The sequence below is a fragment of the Cucurbita maxima genome, unplaced genomic scaffold, assembly GCF_002738345.1.
Source record: "Cucurbita maxima cultivar Rimu unplaced genomic scaffold, Cmax_1.0 Cma_Scf00010, whole genome shotgun sequence".
NCBI lineage: Eukaryota > Viridiplantae > Streptophyta > Magnoliopsida > Cucurbitales > Cucurbitaceae > Cucurbita > Cucurbita maxima.
The window spans coordinates 1934984-1951466 of record NW_019272026.1 but is presented as its reverse complement, the minus strand read 5'-3'; the positions used below and the strand labels follow the sequence as shown (position 1 = coordinate 1951466).

Genomic DNA, 16483 nt, shown 5'->3' with positions numbered 1-16483 from the left:
TTTTTTTTTTTTTTTTTTTTTTTTTTTTTTTTTTTTTTTTTTTTTTTTCAATTTTCCTCCAGTACCTATGATGCTAAACTTAACTTTCATATTTATTTCTCTTGGAAAGGGTTTTACATCAATCTCAGTGTTTTTGCTAATGTTCCATCGCTACAAAATTTGTGCAGGACTTGGCTGGAAATCTTGGAAGAAGCGCTGGTTCATCCTTACACGCACTTCCCTAGTTTTCTTTAAAAATGATCCTGTTAGTATAGTTAAAATTTCCTCGTTCTTTCTTTCTTCCTTGTTTTTAGTTTTATTTATTGTTTTGGTATTTGGATGATCCTGTTATGACTTGTTTCCTTTCCATCCAATCCATTTTGGATAATCTTGGTATGACATATTTTGGATTAGAGAAAGGTTATGAATTATTTTGGATGATCACATAATAATTTCATAACTTTTGTATGCCAGTTTGTAAAGTAGAGATTTTTGTTCGATCAGTTTGGTTGGGCTAGAGAATTTAGATGGCCAGTTCGTTAAGCTAGAGATTTCTCTTTGTGTTGGTAGTTATTATCTTGAGTTGGATGATTGAAAGGGCAATGTGGTTGACGTGTTGCAAATCTTTAAATTCAAGTGATGGAGGGGGAGTTGGGCAAGTCTGTTAGGTGGAGTGTTTAGGTTTAAAGCTGAATTCGCTGATATTGTCAAAAAGGAAACAGTCGGTTGGAGACAAAAGGCTAGGTTGGATTGGGCTAGGGAAGGAGCCTGTAACATGATATATATTTTTTACACAGTGAGAGGAGTAAGAATTTCATTAGTTCTATTGAGTATGAGGCTGGGATTGTGCTGAAAAAGGATAAGGATATTGGGGGGGAGATTCTATTGTTCTTCTCTTCTTTTTTTAGCCCTTTGGTAGGACCCCAACCTTTTGTGGAAGGTGTGGACTAGTTCCCTATCTCCTTAGAGGACAAAGTTTTTCTGGAAACCCCTTTCTTGATGGAGGAGATCAAAAGGGCTGTTCTTCGTTTCGATAAAAATTTGGCCTAGGGTCCCAATGGGTTTTCGATGACATTTTTTCAAGACAACTGGCAGCGGGTGAAAGATGACTCTCAGAAGGTGTTCAGGGATGGACTGATGAATCACGACTTTGTTGGAAAAATGGCTCTGACGATTCTATCATGAAACCGGCACCTTATGACAAAAGGTTATCGTTTGTAAGTATGGACCTTTTCTCTGGGATGGACTGATGGTGGGGTCATGAGACCTCTAGGAATTCGTGAAAAGATATTTCGTCTGAGTTTCCTTTGTTTTCCCAATTTGTTCATTTGGTGGTGGGGGATGAGAAAATACTTGTTTTTGAGAGGATACGGGGTTGGGGGATAGACCCCTATGCTCTTTGCTTCACTATTTATTTCAATTGTCTTCTTTCCCGTTTGATTTCTTCTATCCTTTCCGTGTCCGAGTCTCAACTGTCTCCTTTTGTGGGCTTCTGTCGTCCGTTGACAATAAGGAAACAACAAATGTCTTGGCATTGTTAGCTATGATTGGTGATTTTTGTTTTCGGCCCAATAAGGGGATACTCGTCTTTGGAGCCCTTCTTCACCCAAATGCTTTTCTTGTAGCTCTTTTTTCGTTTCTTATCTTGTCTTTCCCTGATGAACAATTCTAATTTTCCTCGGTGAGGAGGGTGAAGATTCCAAAGAAGGTTAAATTTTTATGTGCTAGGTTTTGCACGGAAGAGATAAGAGGCTCTTCGCCAGAGGTCCTTTTTGGTTGGGCCGCATTGTTGTATTCTTTATAGGAGGGAAACTGAGAACCTCAACCATACCTTCTAGAGTTGTGAGTTTTCTGGATAGTTTGGAGTGGGCTATCAAGGAGTTTGGCTTGAACTTCGTCAATTCTTAGGCTGCAGAGAGGCAATTGAGAAGTTCCTCCACCATTCTCCTTTTTAGGAGAGAGGGCTGTTTTTGTGGATGAATGTTTATTTAGTAGCATCTTCCCCATTCTTGTTCAGGTTATTTGTTTTCCAATGAAGTAAATGTTCATTGACTGCTGCTATAAATGTGGATTTTTATATACCTTCCATTCACTTGTCAACTGTATTAACTTTGATGTTTCTCATAAAAAACCTGTATTAACTTCAAATTTTGATGGGATGTAGCATGATTGATTTATATCAACTGAGATATCTTTCTTGTTTTGTATTTAGAGTGCACTTCCTCAAAGAGGGGGTGAAGTAAATCTTACTTTGGGGGGCATAGACTTGAATAATTCAGGGAGGTAAGTTGTTCTTAATGTGAATGTGAATTTTTAATTTCTTTTTTCCTATTATTGAACCTAAGCATGCAACTTTATTCATGTAGTGTGGTTGTTAGAGAGGATAAAAAGCTCTTGACTGTATTGTTTCCTGATGGTCGTGATGGACGAGCTTTCACTCTCAAGGTACTCTAATTAGGACATATCATATGTGCAGATAATATTTTGTTTTCTTTTAAGTTTTTATTAATCTGATCCTTCTGTTCCTGTGCCTCGTGATAAAAAGGCTGAGACCTCAGATGATCTGTTTGAATGGAAAACAGCCCTTGAACAAGCCCTTTCACAGGCACCAAGTGCTGCCCTTGTCATGGGACATAATGGGATTTTTCGGAGTGACACTAATGAAAAAATTGACAGCTCTTTCCATCCATGTTCGTATTCTGCTATCATTTTGCAATGACTTATTCATTACGATGTTTTATTCCTTTTTGAATGCTTGGATTATGCGTGGCCTACTCGCTTGCTTAATCCATCAATGTTCCACTAATTATATCCAGGGAGGGATAAGCGTCCTGTTAAATCTTTGGTGGTGGGAAGACCTATTTTACTTGCACTGGAAGATATTGACGGAGGTCCATCCTTCCTTGAGAAAGCACTTTGGTTTCTTGAAACATTCGGTAAGAGGTTATTTTGAAATTATGATGAAATTAGTGCTATTCTCACTTCGTGCCTTTGAATTTCTGTTTCTTATTTTGTAGATCTGTTATATCAGGTCGTAACTAATTCAAACTTTCTTTTATCCATGTTTTAGTTGTTCTTTTTTCTGATTATTAACAGTGATGGTTTGATTTTTAATACTCTTTCATCTCAACTGCTTCAAGAAAGCGTGCTTTGGTGCTATAATTTTGTGCCCATCTAAAATTGAGATTGAGCTATACAGCTATTTGGACAATTTTATTGCTTTTGGCGAATGGGACTAGAAAAATACCCCAACCCCGAATGACAAAATTCAGAATTGACTCCAAAATCATCGTCTCCAACCAAAATTTTGTATTCTATTCGACACCAACGGTGAAAGTGCTGAACATATCATCCTGAAAAGCTATTTCACTTTTAATTTTATCTTTTCTCATCTTACCTTATAGGAAGCATTATATTAAATAGTACTCACCCACCCTTTGCACCCTGGAATATCTTCCTGTTTTGTTGAGCTGAGACTCCAAAAAATGGTAAAGAAATTTGCCTGTCGCAAAAGCTTCCCAATCTTACATAAATGGTAGTGTAGAAACTCTTCAATCGCAGTACTACATGAGGAACCCAAATCATTCCAAAGGAACTCCGAAAAAACTCCCAAATCATTCCATGGGAACTCTGATAGCTCAACGAAGCATTCACTGCAAATGAACATCTGAGAAAATCTGAATGGGATCCCCTGTGGCCTATTTGTGCAGAACACGCCAATGAGGGCTGAGCACCAAAGAACCTATGAAAAAATCAGAGGTGGCAAACCCCCCCGGAAGAAATACGAGAAGAGAGTCAATGCAATTATTAATAGTATGAGAGTTAGGGAATGAGATACACAGAGATCATGTCCTCAAATTGAAGCTTAAAAAACTTCCCTTCATGTAAAGTGATATTCTTGGCTGATTCTGATGCAAATGATATGCAAACTTGGTATTCACTTGTTATATTGTTAAATCAACTTTATTTCTTTAAACTTCTCTTTAGGCACCAAGGTAGAAGGGATTTTGCGGCAGTCTGCAGATGTTGAAGAGGTAGACCGTAGAGTTCAGGAATATGAACAAGGTATTATTTAAAATTTTCTAATTAATGAGGGAACAAATAAGCAAACTAAAAATTATGTGGATGATCCATTTGCTATCAAATAGAAGCATCCCAAGTTGGAACACATGCCTTAATTTGATTTATTTCTTCTAGGCAAGACAGAGTTTGGTTCTGATGAGGATGCTCATGTCATTGGTGATTGTATTAAGGTACTTCCCTTTACTATATTGATGATTACCTTGATATTTTATTTATATGTACAAGTTCTGCTTCTTAATGAGTAACTTGAAATGTAGCACATTCTAAGAGAGCTTCCCTCATCACCAGTTCCAGCTTCGTGCTGCACTGCATTGCTTGAGGCTTATAGTAAGTTCGCTAACCCCATTATAATTTTTTTGAAACCCTTACATGTGTGGAAAAGAAAATATTGTGGCACCAATCATAGGTTGTGGATAGAATGTGAGAGAATTCGTCATTTAAAGTTGAGGATAATCTAACAAATCATCTTAGAATCAGGGATGATCACTTTTTGGCTTGTTTTGTTTAATAAAATGTAAATGGATTGGCATTGATCATTTGAATTATTGTTCCACTGTTTAAGAAATTGATCGAAAAGAGGTGCGGATTAATGCCATGCGATCATCTATATTGGAGACTTTTCCTGAACCAAACCGGCGTTTGTTACAAAGGTTAGTGATAATCCATAGTTGCATTTCTTTCAAAGTAAATTTTTGTATCTTTTGTTTATCATATTCATTTAATCATATTGCAAAAAAGTACTTGTGAAGAGAAGGCTTTCATTGCAAGGTCTATCAATTGGTCGATCGTCTTTTTCTCTTTGGTTATGTTAATCTTAATTTATAGTACGTCTCTTACGGGGAATTTGGTATGTAGTGATGAAAATTGGCAGTTTAAGAATAGAATAGAATAGTTGCTATAAAAGACATTCATGTATTCAGTTTCTAAGACCTGAAGTGAATTTATGTTTCAGGTTGGTACGAATTTTTAGCTAATAGGTATTGTCTAAATATTTAATAAGTACTCTAGTAAATATATTATTTGGTAAGTGATCTCTCTCGTGCCTCGACTCAAAATGTCTTCAACGCCTTTCTTACATTTTTCTGGCGCTCATCATCCTCATTAACATCTGTAATTTTAAATATTTATTTTTCATTTTCACTTGGTTCTGTTAAAGATCACTACATCCTCATCCTTTAAATAGAGAACTTAAAGATCACAATACTTGTAAACAGTTGATCTTATTTTGTGCATTCTAAAATGTAATAACATTACTGCATTTTATGATAGCTCTGTTGCACTTGCAGAGGAACTTGCCTTTGTAAGAATGATATTTCACTGACGGTTTGCCACTTGGTAGTTGTCATCCCGTTCCCTTTAATTTGAGATCAGTTTACATACGTGTCCTAATTAAGTAATTTTTTAATTTCATTTTTTTCTTAATCAAAGCATATTTTTCCATTAAAATTTAGTTATTTACTTTTATAGCTGTAAGCTTTCTGTATTCTTGGTACGTTGGTAGGCCAGCTTGAATTTTCTGTCTTTAAATACTGTCACAAATTTCGGAACTTTCTATCATCGTTGCATTTTTTTTAATAATAAACATATCATTCTTGCATTTCCCAATATGTCAATTTGATTTTTCATTCTCTTTCTAGAGTTTTAAAGATGATGCATACCATCTCTTCTCATGCTCACGAGAATCGGATGACTCCATCTGCTGTTGCTGCTTGCATGGCACCTTTGCTGTTACGACCTTTATTAGCTGGCGAATGTGAGTTGGAAGATGAGTTTGATGTAAGTGGTGATAACTCTGCACAGCTGCTTGCCGCTGCCAATGCAGCTAATAATGCTCAAGCAATTGTTACAACTCTTCTGGAGGAGTTTGAGAATATTTTTGATGTAAGTACTTGCCTTTTAAGCATTTTCTTAGTGTTTGCTAGAAGGCTGCAGTTTGGTTTTTGAAAGATTAAATGGTAACTTGGTCCCTTAACGAGCTTCAAGCTCTTCATATAAAATGATTTCAACCAAGTTGGAAGATGATATCCACCTTTGTTTTTTTGCTTTCCCTTTTTGCATCCTCCTTTTTTTTGTTTCAGGGTAGGGCTGTATTCCCCGATTGCATCTCCTTTCATATAAATTTTCTCATTAAAATAAAATCTTCAACACACAATCTTTTTGTTATGCTTGAGGAAAAACAAACATAGTAGTGGTTGGGTAACAATATTGACAAACACGGTCTAATTACTTATTAATTGCATTTCAATTCTTTTCTATCATTATGATTCTCTTTTGTTTTTTGTGATATCTTCCAGGATGAGAATCTACACAGATGCTCAATTTCAGCAGATTCTCAGATTGAAAATAGTGGAAGTGATGATTCCACTGATGATGAAAATCTTGATGTGAAAGGAAATGGCTATCACAATGTGGAAAATGGGGTTGATCCAGACACAGATGATGATCCTGAGCGTGTACTCAGTGGAAAATTGAGTGAAAGTAGTGGCTATGCTGGAAGTGATCTTTATGACTATAAGGTTCTCTGTCTCCTCATTCTTAATTTTTGAAACACTGCATTTTTGTTGGTTAACTTTTCCTTAATTTTTCTTTCTTTATCTTCTTTATAAACAGAGGCATATCATTGATCTTATAAAGGGTTATAAAAATAGAACCAAGGGAAATACGAAATCTCCTTGGTCTGGGGGCAGGGATTCATAGGAAGGACCATATGCTAAATTGATAAAAAAAAATGTTTACTTGAAATTAAAAGCATTTGCTATTACAGTTGCAATCAACTATTGTAATTTCTAATTTTCTCATGGTTGGATTTCTGATCTTCAAATTCTAAGTTGTTTTGTTTTTTCTTTTCCCCTTTTTTGTTACTAAATTGTTTTTTAAACCTGTTTTGGAAGTTAATGTTTTTTTTGTTTCCTATAAAAAAACGATGGAAAATACATGCAGCAGAAGAGAACTAAACTCTTACCATAATCAACAAGCTTATTGGTGAATCTCCTAAAGCGTAATTTGAAGAATAGTTTTCTTGTGTAGAGGATTCTTATTGAGCTCTTTTTCACGATGATTTATTAGCAGCTCTATGGCCTTGAATAATGTAAGATCTTGATAATGTTGCATTTTCTCAAGTTAATTTGCTGCTTCGGTTCCATCCAGAAATGCATGTTACCTTCTCTAGTGAAAGACCTGGATAAGTCACGGTGCTTATCATCTATTAATATTAAGTTGAGTCAACACAGACATAAAATCGATAGAACTTTGTGCTGTTCTTCATCAGGACTATTTGTTTCTCTTCCTTGAATAATATCCTTGTTAACCAATGAAATGTTAATGAACATGCACAAATTTCTGTATATGAACAGCCTTTTGGAGGTGATGACTCGGATGTTGGATCCCCACGAGAAAATCATGATTTAGCTCAGAGTTCAAATTCATGTCTTGATCATCATAAGAACTCTGACACCAATGTTCAACCGATTGGGGACCAAAGCAAACAAAAGAAAGGAAATGTGAGCACTCTAACTGAGATGGAAACTCCAAGTATCTTGCCTGCTGGTGAATCTTACCGATCAATGGGAGAGATCTTAAATTCAATGGATCCAGGAAATGAGTCAAGTTCTGGGAAGCCAGTTGGTAAAGTTTCAAGCTCTAATATTAATGCTAAGAGAACAACTTTCTGGGGAAGGAGCAATGTAAGTTTTCATTGTTTTTTAGTTGAAGAATATTAGAGTAGAAGTGAAATTATTCTCTCCTTTTACTGTTTTAAAATTTTTGCAAGAACATATGCGTAAATAAATTGCTGTTGTGAAATCTTTAAAAGCTAACCTAAAAAGATATTTCAATTAGTACGGATGAATTAGAGGTAATGGTCAGGGAAAGAAACTTATGTCAAGGACACTTATTCATCGAAATTAAACTGATCATAGTCTACTAAGAATACTACTTCTTGGCATTTCCCCTCATACTTGTTCAAAGGTATCTACCATTACTAGTGTAGGTGATCCTTTTTAAAGGTATTATCCATCAAGAAATCCAACGAAGTTCTTTCTTCTAAGTTTCTTAACATGCACTGTTCTGCAAAAGGGAAAGCTTTGACAAGAGTCTGTCAAAGACAGATGCAAAAAAAAAGCTCTCTAGTTAACCCTTAGATCCAAGACTGTAGTTTGTGGAAAGGTTAACATTTTAGTATGCACTGTCATTAGATAACTACAACTGGCTATCTGCTTGTACTTATTGCATCAATCGAATCCTACCTTATCCTCAATAAAACAGCCTAGTACTTCGGTAGGTTTAGATGTCCGTACGAGTATATGTACTTCTATATCTACCCTTTTCTGATCGTGTGTTGAAACTCTTATTTGTAGTTCCCTTTCCAGGTATTAATTGGTTTGTTGGGCTCTCGTAGAATAAAGCCGTTCAAATTTAGCAGCAAGCCAAAGTAGTAACGCCTGTATCATATTCATTTTTGCCAGTAGATCAAAGGTTTTCTGGTAGTATGTTATAGTTTTGCGTATATCATTTTTTGTAAAACCAAACCAAAAATGAACTAAACCGATGATAAACACTTAACCAAAGTAGGTCGAGAGACTATGAAAACTAAACTAAATCAGTTGGCATGGAGCAATTCAGTTCGTTGACCAGTTTTCATGAACTCACCAAAAATTACGACAATGAGCATTCTAGAATGGATATGAGGAGTGCAAGTGTTGTAATTAGTAGGGGTGACAGCTTAGCGATTCCAAGGAGAATAGCGTCACATGTATTAGCACCTAGACTGTCCTTCTCCAGTCCACAAGCATATATCAAGAGGCATTATAGCTTCATCAGTGGACAGATTTGTGAGGATTGATAGGTGGCAAGTCTTAATATCTCTCTGTGGTCATTGATCACTTGGCCTTTTTGTAGTTATGATTTTGGTTTGATTTTGTTGGATTGATCATTTTCCGTAGTTTATTCTTCGTTGGACTTGCCCTTTTTTGTGTGTCCTTGTTATTCTTTCATTTTTCTCATTAAAAATTCAGTTTCTCACCAGAAAGTCAGTGGAAAGATCGTTAAAGTATAATTTACAAGAGAATTGACAAGAGATTTAGGGCTAAATCTCCAATCTTAAGAACTATTATGTAGAGCAGAATCTAGGGAAGAAGTTATATAACGAGGAATTCTCAAATTTAAAATCCTCCTAATATCTGATAAAATATCCACTCCTCACCTTGAAAATCAAATTTCACTTTTCAGCAGTAAAACTATTTTGTTTAATGGAAAAAAAAGGCTCACTTCTCTGGGTATTATAGTGGTGCTAAGCCGTAGACCATCCGAAGGGACTTTCTCCTCAATAGACATAACGTTTTGACAAATAGCATTCTCCATAAGGAACGTCCAATCCTTTGAATGAAAAGGAGGCATTCACCTTTAATATATTTATAATGTAGAGCTGATTGTGTCCAGAGGAGAAAAAACATGTTTCTGCCCTGAGAGAATGTCTACCCCATTCTTAAAAACTTCTTCCCGAAAGAAATATCTGATACTTTTCTCCATCTCCATAGCCCATATCTTCAAGACAGTAGTACGTGGGAGTGTTAGAAAGTAAAACCTGAATGAAAGTAAGCCATACTCTCTTTTGAAATGTAAGATGACTTTCATTTTTATAGCGTCAATATCAAGCTTTTGCCATTTGGCAGAAAACTCTGTCACTATCCATCTGGGATTTCCCAGCAGAGAGCTCTCTCTTTTCTCTGTCTCTCTCTGTCTCTCACTCTCTCTCTTATGTTTATTTAAAGAATGAAGCAAACAAAAGGTAGGGAAGGCTTTCCAACTTCATAGGGGTGTAGCAGAATCTCTCAACTTCTTGTTGGAAGAAGAAATAGTGAAGCACTTACAAATCTCTTTTAAGTAATATTCCGAGAAGCTACAAAAACAACAAATCCCAAACCTCACTATCTACTCTATCCTTATACTGTAAAAGCCTCCTTTTCCTTTCCTACCACATCTCTCATGAAACAATTCCATATTTTTAAGTCAACACAAGAAGCATAAAAATTGCAAAGGTCTTCCACTGGCTTGAATGAAGGGTAGCTCATGAAAAGGTGGTGCTAATATCTCAGTCTCTTAATGAAGCATAAACCATCTGGGGAAGGAGAGTCCCCAGTGAGCCCTTCAAGCATGCACCACAACAGTACTGCATGATCTATGTGTTTGAACTGTCATTAATCATTGTCCAAAGGAAAAAAGACAACTTTTTTTGGTCAAATCATGCTTCTGGATGACCTTATCCACTTCTTTTAGGAAGGACAATCAGTGTCCAAAATGCTCAAGGAGGTCAGGACGCAATAAAAACTAACAGCCATATGGAACGTGATAATTGACTAGCAGTGATAGCCACTTCCTCATCATCTGTGGAATTGAGGATTTCGGGAATTTGGCATACAAATGCTGAGGTCTTAGGTTAGAATCTCTCTTTGTGTTTCTTGAGATCTAATGTGTAGACATGTGGGCTATCCTTAGACGATTAGGATTAGTTGAGGTGCTGCTGCGCACCTAGAGCTACTCTTTTAACAAAACAAATAAACAGGTGTTATTCCTTCAGTTTTCTTGATAAAAGCTTGATTTCTCATAAAAAAAGAAAGAAAGAAAAATAGAAGCAAACCAATCAATTTTACTGCTACAACAAGATTACTTGTTATGCTTTCTTTTTATCACTGATACAGACAATCTTATAAAAAATGATCACCGATTCTGACAAGTGATATTAATACAGGCACTCTTGTGCAGTAGTCTGGACCTTAAAATGTTTGCTTGGTTCATTAAATTAAAACTTCATCTTGATTTTATTTGTTGCAGGCAAGAAAGACACCCTCTATTGAGTCAGTAGATTCTTCTGGAGAAGAAGAGTAAGATGTTCATTGGCTTTTTGCTTAAGATACGAAATCTGTCTGCATGTTGTGATTTTTATGAGCTCAATTTGAACACATACGTGCTTAATTAGCTCATTCATGTTTCTTGTCAAAAAGAGGGAAAAAAATCTATTCAGAAAATGTTCAAATTCTGTTATAGTTATGGAAGACATGAGGATTGGCATGGAAAAGGTGCTTAGGACTTGTTTTGCAATTTCCACATTTTGGACATTTGATTGAAATGAAACAGAAAAAATCATTAGAGGACAAAATTTCACGTACAGAGTAACTGGAATAGAATAATAACGTTCTAATTTTATTTTTTTGGATGTATGATCCTTCGTTGGGAAAAGGGATGTCTTGTCCAATCGTTCCCAAGGTTGTTGTGTTGGTTGGCTTCTTTCTTGAATGAGATACATTGATCATTTCCTTATCAAATAATAATAAAATAATCGTTTTGTTTGTATACCTTTTCCTATTAGGGTAGTTCTTGAGTTGTACATTGGTCACTTTTGGACACTTATTAAATGATATATATAAATCTTTGAAGGAATCAAGAACGCAAAAGCCCTATTATGGAAAAACCTCATCATGACTTTCTTTTGGAATATCGGGAAAGAAAGAAATAAGAGAATATTTGCATAAAAGACACAGACCTACACAAAACTTTTCGACAATGTTGTTTACCAAGCTATATCTTAGTGTTAACTGTCTAATATTTTTACTTCCTATAGTTATACCTCTCTCATTGCAAATTGGAAAGGTATTTTGTAAACACCATGGATTATACATCCCTCTTGTAAATTTCAATTATCAATGAAATTGTCTCTTAAAAAAAAAAAAAAAAAAAAAAAAAAAAAAAAAAAAAAAAAAAAAAAAAAAAAAAAAAAAAAAAAAAAAAAAAAAAAAAAAAAAAAAAAAAAAAAAAAAAAAAAAAAAAAAAAAAAAAAAAAAAAAAAAAAAAAAAAAAAAAAAAAAAAAAAAAAAAAATCCTTGAAGGAAGACAATTGGACTGTTGAAGTTACTGAATCAAAATTTCTTTTATACGTTTTGGGGTTCTTATCTAGAAACATCGTATACTTTTTGTTGGTTCCATGGGTCTTTTCCTCCCCTCCCAATGCTGCTTCACCATGAACTGGTCTTTTCCCTAAAGACAAATTTCAATTATTTTGTAGACTTGCTATTCAGAGGCTTGAGATGACAAAAAATGACTTGCAACAGAGGATTGCCAAGGAGGTAGTCAACCTTTCCAACTTTGCTATTTGAAGAACCGGTATGTGATTATAGTATTTACAGAATATCCATGTTGTGTAGGCTAGAGGAAATGCAATTTTACAAGCCAGCTTGGAAAGAAGGAAACAAGCTTTGCATGAGCGGCGGTTGGCACTTGAACAAGATGTACGTTTCTGGGATGGTGAATGCTTGTGGTTTATTTTTCTAGTAAATCTTTGGGATAATTAAGCCGCAAAATTTAATACTATAACACCGGTCGTTCAATTTTAATAAAAAAATGTTCATAACTATTAGTTTCTGAGATTTGGTTTGATGACGGGAGTGGCCTCGGAAGTCATTTATGTAGATATAGTATAGTTTTCTCATTTTTTTCCTCATTCTCTTGTTCTTATTTTTTTTTTTCCAACAAGCAGTGAAAGTTTTCATCTAAGATGCTTTGTGCATTTAAATGCATATTCGTTTTCTTAAATACGTTTCTTAGCATGTGAATGATCATGTAGGTTTTAAGATTGCAAGAGCAATTGCAAGCAGAAAGAGATCTTAGAGCTGCTTTGGAAGTTGGCCTAAGCATGTCTTCTGGACAACTTAATAATTCGCGTGGCATGGATTCAAAGGTTTGTCTGCATGTTTTGGCATTTACTTTTTCTTTCACCTCCATTAGTTTTATTCATTCTTATGAGGCATGATTATGCTGGTGTGAAGACGAGGGCGGAGCTTGAGGAGATTGCTCTTGCTGAAGCAGATGTGGCTCGGTTAAAGCAGAAAGTTGCTGAACTCCACCACCAGTTGAATCAGCAACGACAACACAACTATGGTTCTCTATCTGAGGCATGTGACCGATATCAACATGTTCAGAATCATGGTTCTCAACTGTGAGTTCCTGATATTATGTTTTGCTCACATTTCTTATAAACTTTTTAGAAGAGTATATGTGTCTTTAAATACCTATTGGGTGACAATACAAAAAAAATTAATTTAACTAAATCTCTAGGTACCAATACAGAAAAAATAAATCTAACTAAATTCCTCGATATTAGCTAACAATACAGGAAAATAGGGAGGTCATATCATTCCTTAATTAAGGTTAGAGGTCATATCATTCATTCCTTAATTAAGGTCATTCGTTCAACAGTTACCTTGTTGGTTTGTTAGTTTGAAGGTCCTAAGGTTATTAGACTATGATTAAATCTCTGGTTGGTTTTTGGCATCTTGGAGGATTTTTTTTTTTTTTTTTTTTTTTTTTTTTTTTTTTTTTTTTTNTTTTTTTTTTTTTTTTTTTTTTTTTTTTTTTTTTTTTTTTTTTTTTTTTTTTTTTTTTTTTTTTTTTTTTTTTTTTAATGATAAATCAGATTGAGGGGAAAAAAATGAAAGAATACAGAGGAGTACAAAAGAAAAGCGTACACGGAGCGGCTCAAATTATGAGATAAGACCTTATGGTTATGTACAAAATAACTTCATAACCAAAGCCCAAAGAGGAATATGGAATCTAACAAGGGACCTAACATCACTTGGAGAGCTCTCCAACTATCTAAAGATCCAATTATTTCTTTTGAGTCCAAAAACCCCACAAAATAACATACAGCCTTCCACAAAAAAGCTCATTCTCACGAAAGGGCAGTTGGAAAAGAAACTCCTTGATTGTCTCTCTACAACGGTGAGAACTAGCAAAGCAAGCTTAAACACCTCAAAGAAATTTCACAGTTTTCTTTTAAAACCACATCTCTAATGAATATGATTGAAATTCTCTGCCACACTCCTGCAAACAATAAAGCAGTTTACCAAATTGGACACCCTACTTGAAACCCGATCCAAGGTGTTCGCTCTTCTGTGCATTACCTGCCACACGAAGATCTTAACCTTATTTAAAATTTCACCTTCCACTCTAAGGATAAGATACAAACTGTTGCAAGGAAGGACTAACCATATACCAAAAAGGTGTAGGAAAGCCTTTTGACTCCAAAGAACATCCCATCGCATGGGGGTTAAAGTAAACCTCTCCCAACAAAGTTAAAAGAGCCATGACATCTGTTGTATTTTTTTTGGGCAATGGCCGATGTATCCCTAATGAAGGAGAGAGACATCGAGTTCTCAAAATAAGAAAAGATTGTAGCCATTAAATGATTTCTCAAAGAGGATAATTGATATAGTGAGGAAACACGGAGCAAAGAGAATTGTTGTCCAATCACATATCCTCCCAAAGTGAACGAATTGAGAAAGAACAGGGAGTTCAACAGAAATCTCTTTCCATGGGTTTTTTAGAGTTCACTCAAACATAAGTTGTCAGATTCATGATGGCTTAGATGCCACTCCCACCTCACAAGGAGGGCTCCTTCCCTTCATCAACCCCCCTCCCATAGGAAACTCTCCACAAGCTTCTCTATGGTTTGCTAATCGCACTAAGAACTATAAACAGGGACATAAATAGATTGGCATGTCAAGAAGAATCTTTTCTTCCAAGAAGCAGGCCTCTTTCGAGTTTCTCTTATGATAGATTCCCAAAATGCTAGGCTCCTAAATTATGTCCACGAGGTAAACCTAGATAGGAAGAGAAGGCTCCCACCTCACAGCCTACTACAGCTGCCCACCTGCTCAGCTTGATAGGCTGATGACAGTACTATTTTACACATTTTAAAACCTCCCTCTAGTTGAAAACTCCTTTTGTGTGCTTGTTTTGTTCTTGTTTTTTGTATGCGCTTATATATTCTATCATTTTTTTCAATGAAAGCTATGGTCTTACCATATATGTATTTGCGTGTATGACATTGAGTGCTTTGATAAATAGTGTTGCTTTTACACTGTGAAAGTTCTACTTTTCTCCTCAATATTCTTACTTCTTTCAGGAGATTCCTTCAGCAAGATTTTGATTCGACCCTTGCTTTTGTTAATCATGAAAGAAAACAAAGGAATGAGGTATGCTAACTTTGGTGGCTGGTTGTATAGCTTTATCACTATTCAGATACGTAATAGATAAGATATATAATATTTCCATTTCTGACTTCCACTTGGAGTAGGATGCTCTAATTTATCTGCAACTTTAACAATTCATTTTTCATTTTATTTTGACCTTCCTCGTCTTGTAAATTAAACTGAAATCTGTTTCCATTTTTGGTTCAGGAGGGTTCCATGGGAAGTGATTGGAGAAATATCAAAGGACAAGTATTAGGATCTGCGAACAGTAATAAGCCAACTCCACGGAAACTATTTATGGATTCGATAAGTCCAAGTGACTCGAAATGTACCGAGGTTTCAACTAGCATGTCGGTGGATGAACTCGCTGTTGATTCTGCTTCTTTGCCTTCTACTTCAAAAGCAGGAGAGGTGAAAACACCCACTTCTTAAAAGTTATATCTGAATGTCTGAGGTCTAGAATATCTTTTACATTGAAACTTAAAAATCTGTTCCCAGGTTTTGGATTACACGAGACACTCGACCGTGCCTTCCTCAACATTGGTAGAATTAACGACACGGCTCGATTTCTTCAAGGAGAGACGTTCTCAGTTGATGGAGCAGCTCCATAATCTTGATTTAAATTATGGTGCATCATCCTCACAAGACTTCATCTATAAGCAACCACCATCTCCACCATGGAAATAACAAACACTGAGCAGGCAAGTCTATATCCCTAATTAGTTCCAATCATCCATTTCTTGTATATCCTTCTCTTACACGTATATTAAGCAAGTTTATTATTGTGTGTGCCTTTCTAATATTTAAGTTTGGTCTTTCATGGGAATGTCATCTTTAATTTCCTTTCTTCCTCCCTTTTTTCCCTTCTCCACGAGGACTTTAGTTTGTTTTGTATCCTACTTCACTTATTTTGTTTTGATTTTATTGAGGATTAGACTAAGCAAAGGTGGCTCGTGTTGTAACAATAGTAGTTTAAGGCCTTGTCATTGAACATACACAATATATGTTTAGTTCCAGAGATTGGAAATTTTATCCCTTTTGGTGGGTGTTCAAGGGAAAATCCTCCATTTTCCATAATATTGATGAGTGTTTCGACCTTTTTTATTGTTCTTGTAAACGTTTTATATGTTAGTTATGGATGTCTGTTTGAGTATAGTTTAGTAGACAAGGTAATAACTATTTGATAAGGTTGATAGTTCGATCCTTTACCTCCACAGAAGAAAAAACTTTGATAATGAACAATAGTACACTTTAGACAGAAAGTTATCATGTTTTGCTTGAAATGCCCACAGAATACGTTAGCAAGAGTATGAGTTTAAATTTATTTTAGTATGACTCCACATAAAAAACGTTTTATATTTTAGTATGACTTCAAATTTCAAATTTATCTTGCTTTGCTT

At 35.3% G+C, this 16483-nt stretch overlaps 2 protein-coding genes across 2 annotated transcripts in view; both read left to right on the top strand.

Annotated features, from left to right (window-relative positions):
- Positions 1-813, top strand: part of LOC111485396 (pentatricopeptide repeat-containing protein At4g28010-like) — a 13193-nt gene extending 12380 nt beyond the window's left edge. The window contains exon 3 of the mRNA XM_023132263.1: positions 801-813. The gene's annotated coding sequence lies outside the window, so the exon portion shown is untranslated. The remainder of the gene's footprint in view (positions 1-800) is intronic.
- LOC111485389 (rho GTPase-activating protein 7-like) overlaps positions 1-16119 on the top strand; it is a 21084-nt gene extending 4965 nt beyond the window's left edge. The window contains exons 3-22 of the mRNA XM_023132257.1: positions 168-244; positions 2192-2262; positions 2346-2424; positions 2525-2669; positions 2796-2915; positions 3967-4044; positions 4177-4232; positions 4320-4389; positions 4625-4712; positions 5700-5943; positions 6357-6578; positions 7416-7745; positions 10891-10940; positions 12119-12179; positions 12258-12341; positions 12677-12790; positions 12879-13048; positions 15017-15086; positions 15291-15494; positions 15582-16119. Of these exons, the coding sequence (XP_022988025.1) occupies positions 168-244; positions 2192-2262; positions 2346-2424; positions 2525-2669; positions 2796-2915; positions 3967-4044; positions 4177-4232; positions 4320-4389; positions 4625-4712; positions 5700-5943; positions 6357-6578; positions 7416-7745; positions 10891-10940; positions 12119-12179; positions 12258-12341; positions 12677-12790; positions 12879-13048; positions 15017-15086; positions 15291-15494; positions 15582-15770 (2522 nt within the window). The 3' untranslated portion in view covers positions 15771-16119. The remainder of the gene's footprint in view (positions 1-167; positions 245-2191; positions 2263-2345; positions 2425-2524; positions 2670-2795; positions 2916-3966; positions 4045-4176; positions 4233-4319; positions 4390-4624; positions 4713-5699; positions 5944-6356; positions 6579-7415; positions 7746-10890; positions 10941-12118; positions 12180-12257; positions 12342-12676; positions 12791-12878; positions 13049-15016; positions 15087-15290; positions 15495-15581) is intronic.
- Positions 16120-16483: the final 364 nt, after the last annotated feature.